The sequence below is a fragment of the Phalacrocorax aristotelis genome, chromosome W (genome assembly GCF_949628215.1).
Source record: "Phalacrocorax aristotelis chromosome W, bGulAri2.1, whole genome shotgun sequence".
Classification (NCBI taxonomy): domain Eukaryota; kingdom Metazoa; phylum Chordata; class Aves; order Suliformes; family Phalacrocoracidae; genus Phalacrocorax; species Phalacrocorax aristotelis.
Genome location: NC_134310.1, coordinates 15,358,514 through 15,381,725, shown reverse-complemented (window position 1 = coordinate 15,381,725; position 23,212 = coordinate 15,358,514). Strand labels below are relative to the sequence as shown.

The 23,212-nt window shown below is 44.1% G+C and overlaps 1 protein-coding gene across 21 annotated transcripts in view; it reads right to left on the bottom strand.

Annotated features, from left to right (window-relative positions):
• The window catches only part of LOC142049874 (adenomatous polyposis coli protein-like), a 131,385-nt gene that overhangs the window by 78,778 nt on the left and 29,395 nt on the right, over window positions 1-23,212 (bottom strand). For 12 of the 21 annotated variants that reach the window (XM_075078015.1, XM_075078017.1, XM_075078025.1 and 9 more), the window contains 2 exons: window positions 19,226-19,334; window positions 12,361-12,474 (listed from right to left, as the gene is read on the bottom strand). In XM_075078015.1, the coding sequence (XP_074934116.1) occupies window positions 12,361-12,474; window positions 19,226-19,334 (223 nt within the window). The other 9 variants (XM_075078032.1, XM_075078029.1, XM_075078033.1 and 6 more) reach the window with 6 other exon arrangements.

The window sequence follows — 23,212 nt, the reverse complement described above, 5'->3', positions numbered from 1 at the left end:
GTGAAGAGGTCACTGTTAGATTAATTGTTGCAACACTGGAAATTTATTGATGGGATAGCTGGGTCATCAAAAGCCCGAGCCCTGTGTCAGGAACTTTGGCCAGAAGTGACCACTTTTGGTGATGTGTACCAAGCATGGCCACAGTCCTGTTCTTTTAATGATATTAAGCTGAGCTATTTATGGCAGCAATTGGAGGATTGGTTCCCCTTACAAATGGACTATTGATATATCTGGGATAATTACTGGTCTTATGGTCTATCAGGTATCAAAAAAAAAAAATTTCCCCTCCCGTCGTGGATGAGTGGAATGCACCTCACTCAAAAGAGAGAAGCAGCAATATGTGGGTTTTTTTCTGAGGTAAAATAATAATTTGACAGGGTTCAATAAATTTGATGGAATTTAACAAAGTTTAATAGTGGTTTACCAAGGTTCAATAAGTCTGATGGCAAGGTTCACCTTATTAATTACTGCATGGAAGAAACATACAAAGGAAAATTGTGTTAGAATGATTCACACAGAGACCGGAGACACAAAGGGTAAGGAAGACCCTCCTGTTGAGTCACGAGGTTCAGAGTGGACCCTCAGACACGTGGTATGAATTTCAGGGTTGTCCTATGCAGGGACAGGAGTTGGACTCAATGATCCTTGTGGGTCCCTTCCAACTCAGGACATTCTATGATTCTCTGAGTAACTGTTTCAGCTGGGGCCCCAAGCAGCAACAGGCCTTCAAACAGATCAAACAGGAGATGGCTTGTGCAGTAGCCCTTGGGACAGTCTGGACAGGACCAGATGTGAGAAACACACTCTACACTGCAGCCAGGGAGCATGGCCTCACCTGGAACCTCTGGCAGAAAGCACCCAGAAAGACTCGATGTCAGACCTCTAGGATGTTGGAGCTGGGGGTATCGAGAATCCGAGGCCCACTACACTGGGACTGAAAAGGGGATACTAGCAGCATATGAACTGGTTCGGGCCACTTAATTAGTAGTCAGTACAGAAGTACAGATCCTCTTGGCACCGCGACTGCCTGTGCTATGCTGGATGTTCAAAGGAAGAGTCCCCTCTACACATCACATGACCGAAATGACGTGGAATAAGTGGGTGCCGTTGATCATGCAATGGGCTCGAATGGGTAATCCCAACCGCCCAGGAATCCTGGAAGAGCTCATGAACTGGCCAGAAGGCAGAGATTTCAGAGGCATCGCCTGAGGAGGTGACTTGTACCCAAGAGGCCCCACCGTGTAACGCATTACCAGAAAATGAAAGGCAATATGTTCTGTTTACCAACAAGTCCTGTCGTATTGCGGGAAACTGTCGGAGGTGGAATGCTGCTGTGTGGAGTTCCACGCGACGAGCCACAGAAATTGTCGAAGGAGAAGGCAAGTCAAGTCAGTTTGCAGAAGTGAAAGCCATCCAGCTGGCCCTAGATATTTCCCGAATGGGAAAAGTGGCCAGCACTCTATCTCTGTACTGACTCATGGATGGTGGCAAATGCCCTATGGGGGTGGCTACAGCAGTGGAAAATGACCAACAGGCAGCACAGAGATAAACCCATCTGGGCTGCTGCATTGTGGCAAGACATCACTGCGTGGGAAGAAAACATCGCTATAAAGGTACGTCATGAAGATACTCACATGCCCAAGAGCTGCGCCACCCAAGAACATCAAAAGAATGAGCAGGTAGACCAGACTGCCAGAATTGGAGTGCCTGAGGTAGATCTGGAATAGGAATGTAAGGGTGAGCTATTCACAGCTCAGTGGGCCCATGAAACATTAGGACATCTAAGGAGAGATGCAACATACAGATGGGCTCATGACTGAGAGGTGGACCTGACCACCACCACTATCGCACAGGTTATCCATGAATGTGAAACATGCACCATAATTAAGTCAAGCAGGTAAAGCCTCTCTGCCACAGAGGATGGTGGCTGAGATACCAGTATGGGGAGGCCTGGCAGATCGATTATATCACCAGGACAGGTGCCATGTGCTTACCATGGTGGAAGTGACTACTGGGTGGCTGGAAACATACCCTGTGACCCATACCACTGCGACCCATACCACTGCCAGAAGCACCATCCTGGGTCTTGAAAAACAAGTTCTATGGCACCACAGCACCCCAGAAAGAATTCAGTCAGACAACGCGACTCATTTCCAAAACAACTTCGTAGACACCTGGGCCAAGAAACATGGCATTGACTTGGGTGTATCGCATTCACATCCCCTATTCTCCCACAAGCCTCTGGAAAGACTGAATGATACGACAGACTCTTGAAGACTATACTGAGAGCAATGGGTGCTGGGACATTCAAACACTGGGATGCAAATTTAGAACAGAACAGAATAGACTAGATAAGACTATTTCAGTTGGAAGGGACCTACAACAATCATCTAGTCCAACTGCCCAATCACTTCAGGGCTGACCAAAAGTTAAAGCATGTTATTAAGGGCGCTGTCCAAATGCCTCGTAAACACTGACAGGCACGGGGCATCGACCACCTCTCTGGGAAGCCTGTTCCAGTGTTTGACCACCCTCTCGGTAAAGAAATGCTTCCTCCTAATGTCCAGTCTAAGCCTCGTCTGGCGCAGGTTTGAACCATTCCCACATGTCTTGTCACTGGATACCAGGGAGAAGAGATCGGCACCTCCCTCTCCACTTCCCCTCCTCAGGAAGCTGTAGAGAGCAATGAGGTCACCCCTCAGCCTCCTTTTCTCCAAGCTAGACAAACCCATCGTCCTTAGCCGCTCCTCATAGGACATGCCTTCCAGCCCTTTCACCAGCTTTGTTGCCCTCCTCTGGACACATTCAAGGACCTTCACGTCCTTCTTAAATTGTGGGGCCCAGAACGGCACACAATACTCAAGGCGAGGCTGCACCAATGCTGAATACAGCGGGATAATCACCTCTTTGGACCGGCTGCTTATGCTGTGTTTGATGCACCCCAGAATGCAGTTTGCCCTCCTGGCTGCCAGGGCACACTGCTGACTCATGTTGAGCCTACTGTTGACCACCATCCCCAGATCCCTTTCTGCAGGGCTGCTCTCCAGCCACTCCTCTCCCAATCTATACTTGTGTCCAGTGTTACTCTGTCCCAGGTGCAGAATCTTGTTAAATTTCATCCCATTAATCACAGCCCAATGCTCCAATCTATCTAGATCCCTCTGCAAGGCCTCTTGCCCCTTGAGGGAGTCAACAGCACCTCCCAGTTTGGTATCATCAGCAGACTTGCTAATGGTGCATTCAACTCCTGCCTCCAGATCATTGATAAAAATATTGAACAGAACTGGCCCTAGAATTGAGCCCTGAGGAGCACCGCTGGTGACCGGTCACCAGCCAGATGTAGCCCCATTCTCTACAACCCTTTCAGCCCTGCCCTTCAGCCAGTTCTTCACCCAGTGCACCGTGTGCCTGCTCATCCCACAGTTGGACAACTTGTCCAGAAGGATGCTGTGAGGGACAGTAAGTAGCAAAAGCCTTACTAAAATCCAGAAAAACTACAACCACCGCCTTCCCTTCATCCACTAGGTGGGTGACCTTATTGTAGAAGGATATCAAATTAGTTAGGCAGGACTCTCCCTTTGTGAACCCATGTTGACTGTGCCTGATGATTGCACTGTCCTTTAAATGCTTTTCAATAGCACCCAGTATGATCTTCTCCATAGTTTTTCCAGGTACTGAGGTTAGGCTAACAGGTCTGTAGTTTTCCTGGGGCTTCCCTCACGTCCTTCTGGTGGCTTGGAATAACATTGGCTAGCTTCCAGTCAGCAGGGACCTCCCCAGACTCCCAAAACCTTTGGTAGATGATTGAGATGGGTCCTGCTGTAACATCCGCCTGCTCCTTCCGTACTCTGGGATGAATCCCATCAGGCCCCATGGACTTGTGAACATTCAGCTGATACAGCTGCTCCCTTACAATTTCAGTGCCTGCAAATGGAAAGTCACTGTTCCCACACTCGTAGTCCTCTGACTCAGGGGACCGGGCAGCCCGAGGTCTCAGTGTTATTAAAGACTGAGGCAATAAAAAAAGCGTTGAATGCCTCCGCTTTTTCTTCATCCCTATTTGTCAGGCGACCATCCTCAAGAAGTACTGGTCCAATGTTTTCCTTAGACCTCCTCTTGCTATTAACGTACTTTAAAAAGCCTTTCTTGTTGCCCGATGCACCACTGGCCAGTTTCAACTCTAGCTGAGCTTTGGCCTTCCGTGTCTTCTCCCTGCATATGCGAACCACAGCTCTGTAATCTTCCTGCAAAGCCTGACCTTGCTTCCAGAGATCGTACAATTTCTTTTTCCTCCTGAGTTCCAAGAGGAGTTCCCTGTTCAGCCAAGCTGGTCTTCTGCCCCACTTGCTTGACTTTTGACACAATGGGATTGCCTACTCCTGTGCTTTTAAAAGGTGGTTCTTAAAGACTGACCAGCACTCGTGGACTCCTAAGCCCTCAAAAGCAGATTCCCAGAATACTCTGCTAAGTATCTCCCTGAATACCTTCAAGTTTGCTCTCTTGACATCCAGGGTAGCAACTCTGCTGTCCTTCTTTCTCACTACACTGAAAATGTTGAACTCGACCATTTCATGGTCACTGTGGCCAAGACAGCCACCTACCATCACATCTCACAGAATCACAGAATGATAGGGGTTGGAAGAGATCTCTGGAGATCATCTTGTCCAACCCCCTTGCTCGAACAGGGACACCTAGAGCAAGGGGCACAGGGACGCATCCAGGTGGGTTTTGAATGTCTCCAGGGAAGGAGACTCCACAACCTCCCTGGGCAGCCTGTCCCACTGCTCTTTCACCCTCACAGTAAAGAAGTTCTTTTCGCATATTGAGGTGGAACTTCCTGTGTTCCAACTTGTGCCCATTGCCCCTTGTCCTGTCATTGGGCACTATTGAAAAGAGCCTAGTCCCGTCATCCTGACACCCACCCTTTAGATATTTATAGGTATTGATGAAATCCCACCTCAGTCTTCTCTTGTCCAGGCTGAACAAACCCAAATCTCTCAGCCTTTCCTCGTAAGGGAGATGCTCCAGTCCCCTGATCATCTTGGTAGCTCTCAGCTGGACTTGCTCAAGCAGTTCCCTGTCCTTTTTAAACTGGGGGGGGGGACACCCAAAACTGGACACAGTACTCCAAATGTGGTCTCACCAGGGCAGAGTAGAGGGGGAGGATAACCTCTCTCGATCTGCTGGCCACACTCCTTTTAATGCATCCCAGGATACCGTTGGCCTTCTTGACCACAAGGACACATTGCTGGCTCATAATCTACCTGCTGTCCACCAGCACTCCCAGGTCCTTCTCAGCAGAGCTGCTTTCCAGCAGGTCAGCCCCCAGCCTGTACTGGTGCATGGGGTTGTTCCTCCCCAGGTGCAGGACCTTGCACTTGCTCTTCTTGAATTTCATCGGGTTCCCCTCGGCCCAGCTCTCCAGCCTGTCCAGGTCTCGCTGGATGGCAGCGCAGCCTTCTGGTGTATCAGCCACTCCTCCCAGCTTGGTATCATCAGCGAACTTGCTGAGGGTACACTCTATCCCATCGTCCAGGTCATTGATGAATATGTTGAACAGGACTGGACCCAGCACAGATCCCTGGGGAACACCGCTAGTGGCAGGCCTCCATCCAGACTCTGCTCCATTGAGCATGACCCTCTGAGTTCTGTTGTTGAGCCAGTTCTCTATCCACCTCACTGTCCAGTCATCCAACCCACACATCCTTAGCTTGCCTGTGAGGATGTTATGGGAGACAGTGTTGAATGCCTTACTGAAGTCGAGAGACAACATCCACTGCTCTCCCTTCGTTGACCCAGCCAGTCACGCCATCATAGAAGGCCATCAGGTTGGTCAAGCATGATCTTCCCTTGGTGAATCCATGCTGACTACTTCTGATAACCTTCTTGTCCTCTACGTGCCTGGAGGTGGCCTCCAGGATGAACTGCTCCATCACCTTTCCGGGGATGGAGGTGAAGCTGACTGGCCTATAGTTCCCCATGTCCTCCTTCTTGCCCTTTTTGAAGATTGGAGTGACAAATCTCCCATGAGTCCTCTATTCACAGACAACAAGTCTAGGACGGCATCTTTACTAGTTGGCTCACTGAGTACTTGTGACAAGAAATTATCTCCTACAAACTCCAAGACTTTCCAAGACCTGCTTGTCACAGCAGCATGGTATTCCCATTTCACATATGGGAAGTTGAAATCTCCCATAAGGATCAAGGTCTACTGATCCAGAGATTTCTCCTAATTGCCTATAGACTAACTCATCAGTGCTATCATCCTGGCTGGGTGATCAGTGGTAGACACCCACTGCAACATGTCCCTTGTTTTCCATCCCCCTCTCAACCCCATCATCCCTTTACTGTAAGGGCTGTGCAGTCAAACCTCTCCTTTACATACAGAGCAACTCCTCCACCTCGCCTGCCCTGCCTACCCCTGCTAAACAACCTGTAGCCCTCCATCCCAGCACTCCAATTGTGGGACTTATTCCACCAAGTCTCACTAATACCAATGACAGCATAGCTCTGGGAACTGGCCAACACTTCCAGTTCATCCTTATTGTTTCTCATACTGCGTGCATTTCAGATACACTCCTGAGCCCTCCGTGCTCCCAGGAGCAGTGTAAGTGTTCCCGCTAGCATTGCCACCCTCAGACGATGCTATGCCAGCCCTTGGCTTACCTACTGCAATCCTGTTGGTACCCCCTTCCCTCATCAATTCTAGTTTAAAGCTCTCTCGGTCAGTCCCACTAGCTTATGCCCAAAGATGTGATTTCCCCTTCGGGACAGGTGAATCCTGTCAGGCCCCAGCATACCTTGTGCCTCAAAGACTCTTCCATGGTTATAAAACCGAAAGTTTTGGTGGAGGCACCAATCCTGGAGCCAGGTGTTGATATCTTAGGTTCATCTGTTTTTTCCAAGGTCTTTCTCTATTACTGAGAGGATCAAGGAAAACACTGCTTGTGCTCCTGAATTTTTTAGCATTCTTCCCAGGGCCCTGAAATCGCTTTTGATTGACCTTAGCCATTTTGTTGTGACATCATTAGCACCCACATGAAAGAGGAGTGGATAGCAGTCTGAAGGTTGTACTAAGCTTTTCAGTTGTCTGGTGACATCCCTAATTCAGGCCCCAGGGAGGCAGCAAACTTCCCTGAAACAAGGGCCCAGTGTGCAAATGGGCACTTCTGTTCCACACAGGAGGGAGTTGCCGATGACCATAACTCGCTATTGTTTCTTCTTGGTGCTGGTCTTAATGCAGGTCTTGTTGCAATGCATTGGTCTATCTGACCTTGGCAAGACTGCTTGCCTAGGCGCCGTCTCAATCTCATTATGCGCTTCATACCTATTCTGTAAGGGTACCTTAGGGGGTAAGGAGGGGTTTCTCTTACAGGTCCATGCAGTAACCTTCTTCCACTCCTCCCTGTCCCTCGTAACTTTGCCTTCCTCCTGGCACCAAACACATCCTGGACCTGCCTCTGTAGTGGACAAGCTGAGTTGGCTTGTGTGTACCAGAGATGGCAGAGCACAGCTACATTGGTCAATTTCCTTTTCAGACTCTCAGATGCTCCTCAGTCTGCCCACCTCTTCCTGCAGCTCGGCCACCAGGCAGAGCAGTTCATCTACCTGGCCACACATCCCACAGACTTTCTTGCTGTCACTCTCCATCTCTAGGAATATCCCTGCACACACCCCACAGCCAGAAACCTGTGTGGTTGCATGCTTTGACTGGAGCTCTGTCTGTGTGGCTGCATTGGTTCTACCAGGTGCTAGAAGCTCAGGAGAAGCAGAGGACACAGCTTTTTGTCATGCAGTCACCATACTGCCACATACCTGCCCACTGAGAAATATCATCCATTGCAATCAGCTGGGCTGATTGTTTTAGCCTGTTTACATCTCCTGCACTGTGGGGTGCAGGCTCTGCCCCTTGCTGGCTTGTCCAATCAGTGGGTCTGGGCTCAGTTGCTTGGGGAATGCCTCCTGTTCAGTCGTAGTCTCTTCTTGTCCTCGTGTATCCCTTGTGCATCCCTTGCTGTTGCTGGTGCTCCTCGCACTGCTCCGGCGTCCCTTGCAATCTGAGAAGTTTCCACTTCAGGTCAGAAACTGAGTAAAACCTTTGGCTGAACGGGAAAATCAGGGATGTTCCACATTTAGCTCTACCTGCCTATCCTACTGCTCTTTTTTTCTGCTTTTACTCTGATTTCTGCTCCAACTATCGCTACTGCTTCTGGTTTGTAAGCACCTTTCTGACAAAAATTATAGAGCCAGAACTGGAACCTAGAGAGTTTTCTGTGACAACAGTCCACATGCCATTTGCATCTGCTGATTTGGTTTTGGGGCAACAGCAAGTGCCCAGACCGTGGGATGATCTGCAGAAGGTGATGCAAAGTATATGTGGCATCTTTTGCATTTGCAACCCTACGTGGGCTAATATGCAGCAACTATTTGAGACACTTTTTACTCCTGATGAAAAAAATTAAAATCTGGGAAACAAATCACAGGTGGGCTGGGGAAGCACAGGGCCAGCTAGTGACCCAGTTTGGTCCCCCAAAGTTACCAGCCAATAGAGATATGCTGCAAAGAGCAAGAGGGGAATTGTTAAAATCCTCAGAACTGGCAGGAAGGAAGACTGTGAATTGGGCTAAGGTCCAAGAATGCCAGCAAGGAAATGCCAAACATCCTTCTGAATATTATGCCCAATTGGTTAAACAAGTGAGAATGTTTGGAGGGGTCAACCCTGAGAAGGAGGAAAATTGATCTGTAGCGGTACCTTTTTTTCCTAGCAGCCCATATGGTGCTGTGTTTTAGATTTGTGACCAAAACAGTGTTGATAACACACCAGTGTTTTAGCTATTCCCGAATAGTGCTTGCGCAAGGCCTTCTCTTTTTCACTTTACCCCTCTCTGGTGGGTAAGCTGGGGGGGGTGGGCAAGAGATTGAGAAGGGACACAGCCAGAACAGCTGACCCCAATGACCAAAGGGATATTCCATGCCATATAACATCATGCTCAGCAATAAAACTCGGGGCCGGGGGGGGGTGGGGGGTGGGGGCGTGTAGTCTTTCCAGAGTAGCTGTTGCTGGGAGACTGGCTGGGCATCAGTCTGCTTGTGGGAGGTGGTGAGTGATTGCCTTTGCATCATATGCCTTTTTTCCCTTTTTTTTCTCCCCTTCACTTAAACTGACTTTATCTTGACCCACAAGTTTTTCTTGCTTCTGCTCTTCCAATTCTCTTCTCCATCCTGCTGTGCCAGGGGAGTCAGCAAGCGGCTGGTGGATGCTTAGTTACTGGCTGGCATCAAACTGCACCACAGTGCAAGTTTTCTGCAACCTTTAGTGGTCTGCTGGTTTAGCCAATTTTTAAAGCTCTTGGAATAAATTCCTACAAGAACAGTAATTTTTCTGAGACATTTTAAGAAACTCTAAACCTAGTGACATCATTTTTGTTCTGGCATGAAGGAAAAATACATTCTATGTGAACATGATTTCAAGTCTTTGAATTAGAATTTATTTTTTATTTTTTAAGATTTTACTGTATTGGGTTTGGCTGGGATGGCATTAACTTTCTTTATAGCAGCCCCTACGGTGCTGTGCTTTGTATTTGTGGCTAAAGCAGTGTTGATAACACACCAATGTTTTGGCTACTACTGAACAGTGCTTGCACAGCATCAAGACTTCCTCTCTCTTCCCTCCCCTGACAGCAAGTAGGCTGAGGGTAGACAAGAGACTGGGAGGGAACACAGCCAGGACAGCTGACTCCAACTGACCAAAGGGATATTCCATACCATGAGACCTTGTGCTCAGCAATAAAAGTTCAGGGAAAGGAGGAGAAAGGGGGAGACATTCATGCTTATGGAATTTGTCTTCCCAAGCAACCATTACATATGCTAAGGCCCTGCTTTTCAGGAAGTGGCTGGACATCTGCTTACTGATGGGAAGTAGTGAATGAATTCTTCTTTTTGCTTTGCTTGCACATGCAGCTTTTGCTTTCCCTATTAAATGTCATTATTTGGATCTTTTCAACTTCCTTCTACTTTGATCCCATCCTGTGGGAGAGGGGAGTGAATGAGAGGCTGGGTAGGTGTTTGGCTTCTGGCTGAGGTCAACTCATCACATTTACATAAATGAAATTTTACTTCTGCTTATAAGTATTGGACCACAATATATGAATAGTCAGAATAAAATGTGATTAACTACATCTTTTTCTTTTTTCAAACAAGGACTACCATGTGAAGTTTAAATGGATAAGCTAAAATAAATTGCTAACACTACTAATGCATCTTTTTTAATAACTGTTGGGCATGTGGTTGTATACAAACTTCATAAAGGATAATGCATAAATAATAAGTTGCTGTGAGCTAACTAATGTACACAGTGTTTCAGAAGAAGGAGGTTAAAGGAAGCAAGCCCCGATGATGACAGATGAGAGAGGGAGAAGGCTATTTATTATTTTACTATTATTTTAAGGCCCAAAGGCCCAGGAGAAAGGGCAGCTAGTACATTAATTTCTCGGCCAGCGGCAGGTTATCAGCTCTCTCACAGAACAAGTATTTGAGGACTATTAATACAGAGTGGTCTGAAATGCCAGTCTTCACATAGATCAACTTTTCTTTTCCTCATTTGGCATTGCATTCTGTATCACAATCATGGGGGAACAAAAATACAGAGCAAAATGACAGTTGAAAAACTAGCAAGTTCACTATACCTGCCAAATATGAAAAGTTCAGTTTTCACATTTGAACATTACAGTGGAATAATCTGGAATTCACTTTTATGTATTTATACAACAATTAACTTCTACACAGTTTTGGCACCTGTCCCTAGTATAAAAAAACCAATGCAGATTAGTTATTTCCTATTTTATAATCTTTATATAATCCTAGTAGACATTAATTTCCATGAGTATATAGGTGTTATACATATGTATAGGGAATAAAATAGTTGTGATAAACCCATATGCAAACATTAATTCAGAAAACCATAAAAAAAGTCAACATCCTCTTGGTAGTGTGCCCACACACCACCACCACCCCCAAAATAAAATAGAATGTGTAGGAAAGTACACATTTAGGGACAACTTAATTACTTTCATAGCGATATAGCTACAGTCAAATCTTAGAAATACTTGATTTATTCTCTGAGCGCACTTAAAGTTTAGCCAGCTTGTTAGTAAGAAGATATCTTGCTCAGAAGCTCTAGTGACGATTCAGCATTACTTTCTTTTACAACAGGGCTAACCAGACATGCACAGACAATTCTGAGTCTGTTCTGCCTTCGTTTGGAACTGGTTGCACATAAGTAGCACAGCTGTATTAGTGCAGGGCAGCACCATAGCTGATAAACCTCTATAACATAGCCATACGGCTTCCAGATCAGAGCCAGTTATCCAAGCAGCTTAAAACAAGAGTGAACTTTGATCTGTCTGAGTACGTCAGTATAGATCCCTACACGGCCTTAACGTACATACCTCATAGAGTGAGCTCTACAATTAGAGGATGCATATTTTGCTAAAAACTATAACCATAAGAATTTTCTGAAAAGTGCTAATAAATTACTTGCTTTAGAAAAAGCCATTTTAAATTTTAATTACAAACAGAATTAATTAGAAATATTTCATATGTAGAATTTTGTGTTGAGGTAAAGTTGGTGAGGAAAATGAAGCCTAAAGAGACTATTTTTATTAAAAGTTGGATATTAATAACAAAACTGGCTATTTAACATCGATGGAAATAGATGGCAATATATAATTCAAATTTTCACTCTACTACTGTGGGGGAATATTTTTTAAAGCCAGCATGCAATTGATAATTTCACTTACACACAATTACATTCTGAATTATACTTCCAAATGCGTGTAACATGATTTGCATACAGAATTATACGTATACTTTATACATAAAGAATTTATGGGTAAGGATGCAAATTACATTTTGCCGACATATCTCATTTTCAAAGATTATGCCTTGATTCCTTTCTGGTCAAGGAAACTTAACAACAGTAACTGGAATTTACTCTAAACTTAAAAGCACAAACTTCAACAACCACACGACAAACAAAATAAAGCAGTTGCAATTACATGTTTGTTCAAAGCTAAAATTGAAATAAATGACAACCAAATAATCAAAAATTACTTTCTTTTCAAAACATTGTCTACTACTCCCACCTACTCACAAGCATTCTTTTAAACAGGGAGAGAAAGGTCCTTTTTGCTGAGTAGACATTTTCTGTGTTTCAATTCTTATTTTTGTATTTAAAAGGCTAGATAAATGTTCTAAGGTATTCACTGGGCTTACACACAGGTTAAAGATATAAACCACCAATAACTTAAAACACAGGAAAACCTTTCCCCATTCCTTCTACCAATGAAAGAAAAACTATACCTGTGCTCGCTTCTCCATATCCTGACAAGTACCTAGTTGTTCTTCCATTGCAGCTCTGATTTGCCTTGCCTCGTACTCTAACTGCCTTCTGATCATATCTGTTTGCAAGGAGAACTGAAATTGAAGTACAAAGAAGGCATTTTAAATAAGGTTGATAAAAAATATGTATTTCTCTGAACAAAAGCAAAAGAATTATATTTCCACACCAAACTTCATAAACAAAACATTAAAATAGACCCTTAAAATATTACTACATTGTTAAAAACATGAACACATAATACTAGTAAACCAACAGGCTACCTGCAAGTCTTGTCAAATAACTAAAAGCAATATATAAACATGGAGACAATATAATTCATTAACATTTTTTAACTAACCTGTTGAATTCATAACCTACAATGTTGCTTAAGGAAAGGTACTCCAACCAATATATTTTTCAAGGCATCAGGAAAGCTAGTTTATAATTTTAATGATTATTTTAAAAAACAGGTCTTTGCAACTAAGGGAAAATACTAAAAATGAGCAAGAAAGTTGATTAAAGTTCAACTCCCTCAAGCTTTATTTTAAAAGACTGTAGAAACATAGAAAAGTCTAGGCTGACAGGGACTTCTGGAGATCACCTGGTCCCACCTTCTGCTGAAAGCAGGGCCTTCGATTACATTATCCAGGCCCAAGTCAAGACAAGTTTTGAATATTTCCAGCAAGGCAGATTCCACCATGCCATCATATGTACACAGGTTAGTTATTCAAGCATGTGGAAAATAGTAACAGGTCCAGTAAACATATTTGCTCAAAAAGTGAATTAATTGATACCATCTTTTGATACACATGATTAGCTTTCACTCTAAATGTTCTTGCTAGATGAATATGAATCTATTTAATTTCTTGTCAGGTCAGTGGTTTAAAATACAATAGCTATATGGGAGCGGCAAGTAAAATGAAATTAATGCCATGGAATATTAGGAGATGTATCATTTAAATATGAGCAAGAACTGTCTTTCTGGAAGAGGGCAACATGAGCTCTTTCAAAAAAAGGGGGGTGATAAGCAAATTATGGCAGCTGTACTTAATTTTATGAAGACTTTTCTCTAGTCTACTCTCCAGCAAAAAAGATACTAATAACTAAACGCACCTTCTAAAAACGCCTTCCCCCCACCCCTCCCTTCTTCCCAGGCTCAACTTTACACCTGATTTCTCTACCTCCCCCCGCCAAGCAGCACAGGGGGATGGGGAATGGGGGTTGCGGTCAGTTCATAACACTTTCTCTCTCCTCACACTTCCTCCTCACACTCTTCCCCTGCTCCAGCGTGGGGTTCCACACACAGGATACAATCCTTCATGAACTTCTCGAACTTGGGTACTTCCCATGGGCTGCAGTTCTTCAGGAACTGCTCCAGTGTGGGTCCGTTCACAGAGTACAGTCCATCAGGAATGGACTGCTCAAGCATGGTGTGCTGCTTTTGGCTGAGAAGGGGTTAATTCCCTTCACTGTAGTGCCTGTAGTAGTCAGGCACCTTTCCAGCTGCCCGTACTCTGCCACGTGGGCAGGAGGCTGGGAGGGGCGGGACCACGGCCAAGGCAGCTAACACCGAATGGCCAATGGGATGTTCATCCCATACCATATGACACCAAGACCAGTATATTAATGGGGCAGTTGGTGCAGGGGTGTGGGGGTTCTTGGGCAGTTGTGGGCTGGTGGCTGTTATGTGCAGTTTGTTTCCATGGTTAATTCCCCCCTGCCCCAGGTTTCATGCCTCTCATTCTTTTCCTTTCCATTGCATTTTTTTTGTTGTTTTATTTTAATTATTAAACTGTTCTTATCTTAATGAACAAGCTTTACCCTTCTGATTCTCTCCCCCGTCCCACCGGTGGGGGACTGAGTGAGCGAGCAAGAGGCTGTGTGGGGCTGAGTTGCTGGCTAAACCAAAACAGTCTTTCTTGGTACCAAATGTGGGGCTCAGAGGGTTTGAGATAACAACAGCTGCTGGTCACAGCACCATGTTCTCCTTTTTGCAGTACCTGTTAAAGATGGGTGTTGGTTTGTTTAGTCTGCTGTGTTCTGCTGTGATTAGTGATGTTTTGCCTACAAGATTTGTTATACAAGCATTGGTTTTCAGCTTTATCTGGTATTTGGGGTTTTTGCTGGAACCGTTACTGTACTTTGGATACCACCTTGTTGAGGCAATTAGCAATTATACCTCCTCCTCTGAGAGATTTTATATGGAGGAAATACAGAATGGTATCTTTGCAACTTTCTTCTATGAGGTCTCCACCTTCATTGCAACAACCTTTTTGTATCTTGAACATCCTTGGGTGGTTAAGGTGCACTTATTGTTAGTTTTTGGGCATGTTGTTTTGGTTTTGACTAAGCAACTTAAGAATATCACCCAGAAATCTGCACCGAGGCTTGATAGTTACGAGTGGCAGGGCACATGGGATAGCATGGGCAAATACCTAGGGCAGTGGGCACCCCCAGTGTTTTGGAGTTTCACCCCCGAACAAGTGCAGAATCCTAAAAAACTAGTAGAATATTTGGTGAAAGAATGTTGTTACCCTGGGAACTCCAGAGAGACACAGATAACTGCAACATGCTGGGGCCTGGCCCATACGTACCAATCCCTGCTCAAGAGTATTCAGTGCTCCCAAGGGGAAGAGAAGGTCTCTGGATTGAAAGGCAAAGTGACAGGCACTGTGGTCACTCCAGCCCCGACAACAGGCACTGCAGCCACTCACACCCCAGGACAAGCACTGTGGCTACTCAAACCCCCATGACAGATACTGGAGCTGAATCAGAGAATCAGCCCATGCCAGTATCAGTTGCCCCCGTATACAAGAAAAAATCTTGGAGGCAGAAGTCAGCTCGTTTAGAATGGGATGATGAAGAAGTAGGGCCATCACGAGGTGAAGAGGAGGAAGAGTAAGAACTCATACAAGAAACAGAAACTACCCGATCCCTGTCCTTGAGTGAGTTGCGGGATATGTGAAAAGATTTCAGCCATCATTCAGGTGAGCACATTGTCACCTGGCTGCTCCGATGCTGGGATAATGGGGCCAGTAGTCTGGAATTAGAGGGGAAGGAAGCCAAACAACTGGGATCCCTTTCTGGGGAAGGGAGCATTGACAAACCATTGGAACAACCTGTTCCCCATGCCACTGCCCGGAACACTATCCTGGGTCTCGAAAAACAAGTCCTGTGGCAACATGGCACCCCAGAGAGAATTGAGTGAGACAACGGGACTCGTTTCCAAAATAATTTCATAGACAGCTGGGCCAAAGAGCATGGTATTGAGTGGGTGTTTCACATCCCCTATCACACACCAGCCTCTGGAAAAACTGAACGGTACAATGGACTGTTAAAGACTATGCTAAGAGCAATGCAGGGTGTAACATTTAACCACTGGGATATACATTTAGTAAAAACCACCTGGTTAATCAACACTAGGGGAGCTGCCAATCGAGCTGGCCGTGCCCAGTCAGAAATCTTACATACCATGGAAGGGGATAGAGTTCCTCTAGTGCACGTAAAAGGTAAGCTGGGCAAAACAGTCTGGGTTCTCCCTGCCTCGGGCAAAGGCAAACCCATTCGTGGGATTGTTTTTGCTTGAGGACCTGGGTGCACTTGGTGGGTGATGCGGGAGGATGGAGAAATCCAATGTGAGCCTCAAGGGGATTTGATTTTGTGCAAAAACAGCCAATGAACTGAAAGGTACAATGCGAACTGCTATATAATATTGTGTGTCATCTCTGCGTTGTATCAATGATATCATAGTACAAACCTCCCAATCCATGGAAGATGAACTTTCATGAAACAAGCAACGTGCAGCAGTGTTGGAACGATGACTTGACTTGGTATGCAGCAACCCAACGCCACACACACCATCTCTCCTGCCCTGAAAGACTGATACGACAGATTGAGCCCAGAGTCATAGACTGGGTGATCTCAATTCACAGAATCACAGGTTGGAAGGGACCTCAGGGATCATCTAGTTCAACCTTTCTGGGAAGAGCACAGTCTAGACAAGATGGCCCAGCACCCTGTCCAGACGACTCTTAAATTGACACTTTTATGGAAATTTTACAGGGAAGGTCTATAATACATAGACATCATTCCCTTAGTTTGTGTCAGAGGATGGGAAGGGGAGGGAGTGGTGGTTGGTAAGGATGTATTGGATGGTATGGGACCTGGGCATGGCATAAATGGTATGGAATATGGGGTGGAGAATGTGCTGGTTTTGGCTGAGAAGGGGTTAATTCTCTTCACTGTAGTGCTTGTAGTAGTCAGGGACCTTTCCAGCTTCCCATGCTCTGCCATGTGGGCAGGAGGCTGGGATGGGCAGGGCCATGGGCCAGGGCAGCTGACCGCAACTGGCCAATGGGATGTTCGTTCCATACCATGTGACGCCATGACCAGTGTATTAATGGGTGCAGTTGCGGCTCAGGGACTGGTGACGTCGGGTTGGTGAGTGGTGAGCAGCTGCGTCACATGTGGTTTATTTTGGTGGTTCATTCCCCTTCCCCCCCTCCCCAGGTTTCGTGCCTCTCATTGTTTTCCTTTCCATTGCATTTTTATTGTTGTTGTTTTAATTAAGCTGTTCTTATCTCAACCCACGAGCGTTACCCTTCTGATTCTCTCCCCCATCCCACCGGTGGGGGAGTGAGCGAGCAGCTGTGTGGGGCTGAGTTGCTGGCAAAACCACAACAACATGGATCCCCCATGGACCACAGTTCCTGCCAGAATACCTGCTCCTGCAGGGGCACAACCTGCCTCATCACGGTCTTCTCCATGGGCTGCAGGGTTATCTCTGTTCCAGCACCTGGAACACCTCCTCCCCCTCCTTCTTCACTGACCTTTTTGTCTGCAGAGTTGTTTCGCTCACATTTTCTCACTCCTCTCTCTCACAGCTGCTGTTGCACAGCATTTTTTACCCTTTAAGTATGTTATCATAGAGGCACCACCAGCTTTGCTGACTGGTTCAGCTTTTGTCAGCAGAAGGTACATCTCTGAGCCGGCTGGAACTGGCTCTTTCTGACATGGGGGTAGCTTCTGGTCTTCTTACAGAAGCCACCCCTTCTGTGCCCACCTTCCCAAAAACCTTGCCACGTAAACCAAATTCACTACTATATTTCACTATCAATCTTAAAACAGTGCTATGTATTACGGGGACATGGCAGACCTTCTGGCGTTACCATAGTACCACATTATTGATGGTCACTGACAGAAGACAGAAATTACCTTTGCTTCTTTGTTTTAGAGGTTCTCCTGGTATGAAAAGAGGAAAAATCAAAGCCAGTATACATTAATCACTCTGTTCCACCAATAATATGCTGAGATCTTATGAAGGCAGAATTCATTACCCTTTTTTGTTCTGGAAAAGGGTCTTAAAAAGGTCAGAAGGAAGCCTTCAGCTACAGCCATATGAAAAGAAAAATAAACCTTGAAGCACAACCCTAGTGCCCAACTGTATTCTGGCAGATGCACAGAAATGAGAAGGTTGTGCACTTCAAAGCATGAAAAAAAAACATGAGCTTAACTAAGAGGCAGAAATGTGAAACTTTGAGGAAACTATGAGAGTGTTTTAAAGTTTTATTTATCCTTAGAAAATTCAGTTTTGGCTGATGTATTTTTTCATTATTGCTAGAAGTCAACTCTTCACTGTTTTTTGACAATTATTCAGTTTGCAGATAAACAAGTCACCAACAGCAGGTCTCCCAAAAGACTTCACCAAGGTTGATTCAGAAAGCTAACAAGAGATATAACAGTCTACAAATATGTAAAACACTGCTAAAAAAGAATGGGATCTATCCTTCCACTGTGGATGGAATAAGTAGTGATGAACATAAATTTCCACAAAAGAGATTTAGTATAGATGTTAAGTAAAACATTCTAATAATACGAAGAGGTAAGTTAATTGATTACCCATGAAGTTGAAGAAACTTCACCTTAAAACCTATGACACATTTAGAGTGACACAGATACAGCTGACAATGCCTTTGGGAAATGGATTACATTTCCTCAAGGTCCTTTTTCCTTCTTTCTCCCCTTGTTCCTGGTTTTCTGATTAACTTGGCTGTGACTCAATATTAGATTTGCTCAAGTCCAGCTGTTTCACCCCAGTCACTGAAGTGTTTCTATATTCTATTTCTACTTCCAGGAAGCTCACTAGTTCTGACAGTACTGCATAAATACAGCTAAACTGATTCCTGAACAGATATGGCTCTGTAAAGATGGGCAACTAAGTCTTCCCATAACTGTATGTACTAAAGAATGCACAGCAAATATATCCAAGCTGCTGAGGTCTGACAGCAGGAAAACCTGTATTATCTAGGATATCAGAGATCTTAATTATCCCAGAAAACAGTGACTTGACTATAGTTTGGAGATGCCAAGGTAAAATTTTGCAGGGGCATTAATATCTGTGTAGGCTATAGCACCGCTTTACTCATTGTTCTGAATTAAGAGCTCCTGCGTAAATGGTTTCTTAGGCTAATATTGCTCTCAAAATTAAAAGAATCCATAAAATAACAGAACTGATAGAAAAAAAAGGCCTTTGGGGGGGGGATACAGTTAAAGAAGAAACCTACTGACATATAACTCATTTGTCATAACTTTTCAATGCTCCTCTCTCTAGCACTGACATTCATACTGATGGGTACAAACTTTAACAGTTAAAATAACATCTGAAAACCAGGGAATTGCAAAGGAAACAATACATTATATAGTCTGAATTAACTTTGCATAGTGAACAAAAAAATGCTTTAAATGAAAACAATAGTAGAGAACGTCCCTAAATTCATAAAATATACACAGCATCTAAATGGAGATCGTAGCACCAGATACATAAATGAGCATGCTGTAGCTACTTACATTTTCAGTAAGGGGGATACCATCAATCCTTTTAGTAAGCTCCTGAAGCTGAGCATAATACCAGTCCTTTTCTTTCTCTTCCTTCTCAAGCTCCACAAGCAAGAGAGATCTATCAAAAACAAAAGCCAGAAATGTCTCACTAGTAAGTCTTCATTATCAAATACAAGTACAGCAATAGGCATTGAAACCTATATAAAAGGTGAAATAAGAAATGAGGTTTGATGAAGACGGAACTAACAAGAAGTCAAGAAGGTGGGTTCTGTTCTCTGGCCCTAGCTAATCAAACTATCCAACTATGCTGTGCTAAGCAAGTCACTTTAACTTCTTGTATATCAAATCCACATCTGTACAAGAAAGAATACCTATAGCTCTTTATAAAACCAGTTTAAAGTCTATAGCTGAGAGGCATTTTGTGAAATCTAAGCAGTTATTAGTCACGTGCTAACTTGCATCCTGCTGCTTTATAAAAATATGCTTTATACAATGCAGTAAACTACAACTGCTATTTAAGAAAAGGCTTGGATATTACAGAAGCGTATACACCTCAGAATCCCATTACTAAATTCAGTTACCTTTTCTGCCTTTGTAGTACCTCCTCACTCTGTCATCCATGAAAAAACAATGTTAAAGCACATAAACCCATGATTATTAAGAACACTTTCAAAGAGTATTTTTCTATTGTATGTTATATACAGGATACATTTACAGCTGCTTAACATATTCTAAATGGGCATCATAAGCATAGTACAGAGCTGAGTAGTTATAACTACTATTATTCAATAATGCCCATACTCTGTCCTGTGCTGCTAATAGGTAGTCCAAGGTTAATCAATTCTGTATTAGCATTTGAGATAATGATTTAATCTCTTCCTGTAAGGCTACTAATGCAGTTACATTAAGAGCTTTTTCTACTTTTGCTGATACATTTACAATAGCTCTTTCTAGTTCAATGATCCCTAACAGGTGGAACTTAGTGCCACATTCTATCAGAGGGTTGTAACACTTTTCCCCATATATATCAGTAGTTATGAGCTACAGAGGCAGAAGAGATACTAGTTCTAACCTGGACGGATGGTATTAATGCACTTAGAATATTCTTTTCAGCTCAGGTTGAGGGTAAACACTCAAATGCCCTTTCTCCACATACCCAATATTGCCCTGGTAGTCGTGTAAATAAGGTAGCATAATCTTCAAATAAATCTGAGTCATGTAAACTATTTCCTGCAAAAGGGTTAGCATGCGCCAGGTTTGGTTGTTTAGGTAAACCAGTAAAGCTTGGACCTGGATTAAAGGATTCGGAGCAATCAGGATCCTATAGGCCTGTAGCAGAGAACAAAATTTTATAATTATCTTTAGTTTGATTATGGCTTCCTACAGAATACCAAGTTAATCTATCTGCAAATATCCACATTGTCTCAGAGTCTGCAGGATCTGATAAACTCCATCCAGGAACAAATCTACAGCGTGATGCCTTATTATGATAGGTTTTATGTAAGGGCTTTTGGAGAATCTCCCTTCCCACTCAGTGGATGTAGTATATAGTAAGGTTTTGGAAGAATCTGTGGAGGAATACTGATTGCCTTCAGGCATAGGAACAGATCTATGGAACACTGCAGGCATAAGAGTCCCCCTTTCATCTATGTGGTCCCAAGATCTGAATTGTCCATTTCCATTAATTCTATTGATTTTAAAGATATATTTCCAATTCCCAGCCCCTACAAAGTGAGTATGCTTGTCAATAGGTTTGCTCTCCAAGCGTACCCAGGGGTCTCCTTTCAAACTAGTGACAAATCCTTCTTGGTGGAAGGGTGGTATCCTTCCTTTCTTTAGTGAAAATTCATAACATATATGCCCATCCTTGTACCACTGAGTGTTCAATGGGACAGAAACACAGGAGAGTTGATTTCCGGTAGAGGATAGGCTTTGAATGCACATCCAACAGTTGGGCTTATTTGCCGCTGCTGCTATAGTTTGGACTGTTGCTATGGCCGAATTATGGAATGAATGCATATAATCAATATTCCATCACAGGCTTATTATAAAAGGCTATCATATTAAGATCTAGGCTTCCAAATCACTATTAACAGGAAAAACAAACAGACACAAATAGCAAAAATAATTATCCCTTGGTTGCACTCTAATTCTAAGTAAGGGCATGGTTCAGCCCATCTGCAATTCATAAGTATCAGATTACTTTCCACTTTCCTGTTGTCCAATTCTTATGCAAGATCAGTGGTTTCACAGCCAATCCGCTGGCTCTGCGTAAGTTCCCAGCTGTGGGTGAATCAGTCTCTGCAGTTGTGGATGTTCCCTTAGTGGCAGGAGGGTTTCCTGGTTCCGCTTCCAGACTGGCTGCAGCTTTTAGGTGGAAGTGATGAATTCAAGTCTATTGTTCTTCCACCTTTACTACTGAAAAGGTTAGCAATACCAAAAATGGTCCCTCCCACTGAGGAGATAAGTTATCCTTTCCTTTGTGTACTTTTACCCAAACATAATTCCCTAGATTGAAGGGGCACAGAGCCCCTTCTAGAGGTACCGGTTGCATTAGCTGTGCATGGGCCTGATTGCATTTAATAATTAATGAACCTGTAAAATATACCGGGTCACATTTTCATAAAGTTACATGAGTGGGTACATCAGTTCCGGGGAGTTGTATCAGTCTTTCAAATAGTATTTCATAGGGAGACAGTTTTGTTGTTTGCTGAGGTCTTTGTTAAATGTTCATTAAGGCTAAAGGTAGTGTGTACAAGACGGTTACATATTAGGCTGCAGCATAAATTCCTGTCACAAACCAATTCTTCAGCACTGTCTGGGCTAGTGCAGCAGTCCCAAAACACCCTAGATGGTGATGCATCAGGTATTGCTTAGGTAAAATGGGAAGATTTTCCATACCTGCTCTCCATATTCCCTGGGAGTCTTTGGTCACTTCATACCTTTTCCAGGAGTCAATTACTTCAGCAGGAACAGTCAAACATATCTTTTCAGGAGTGGGCAACACCAGGTCAGACCACTGGACTGTTTGTAAGCCCAGTGGTTTGTACAGCAGTCATGCTGCAGCTTCAGCAGCAATATCTGTTAGATGATTTATTATCTCTTCTTTTGTCCTTCCGCCAGTACGAGTTGCCTGATGAATGACAGCAAGTTTCTCTGGAATTGTATAGCTTTTAACAGTTCCGTAATTTGAGTAGCATTTGATATTTTACTTCCACTAGAAGTCATAAACCCATGCAGCTTCCAGAACTGCCCAGTAGTGTGGCATACTCCAAATGCTTATCAAGAATCAGTATAAATATTTTCAGTCTTTTCTTTGTCCAGCTGACAGGCCTTTGTTAATGCAATTAATTCTGCTGCTTGTGCACTCAGCTTTGGACTGAGTAGTGAAGCCTCCACTACTTCATTCACAGTAGTTACTGAATAACCTGTAATACAGTTGCCATTCTGATAATACAAGGACCCCTCTACAAAGAGTTCCAGATCAGGATTTAGAAACAGCACATCTGTTAAATCTTCGAGTCTTTTTGGCTTCACGGGTTGTTATTACATAATCGCGATGTGGAGTTCCTTCCCCAGTGTCCTGGTTTCAGCTGCGATAGAGTTAAATTTCTTCGTAGTAGCTAGTATGGGGCTATGTTTTGGATTTTTGCTGGAAACAGCAGTGATAATGTGGAGATGTTTTAGTTGTTGCTAAGTAGCAGTTACACTGGTCAAGGACTTTTTCAGCTCCCCATGCTCTGCCGGGTGCACAAGAAGCTGGGAGGGGACACATCTGGGACAGCTGACCCAAACTGACCAATGGGATATTCCATACTGTATGACGTCATGCTCAGTATATAAAGCTGGGGAAGAAGAAGGAAGGGGGGACATTTGGAGTGATGGCGTTTGTCTTCCCAAGTAACCATTACGCGTGATGGTGCCCTGCTTTCCTGGAGATGGCTGAACACCTGCCTGCCAGTGGGAAGTAGTGAATGAATTCCTTGTTTTGCTTTG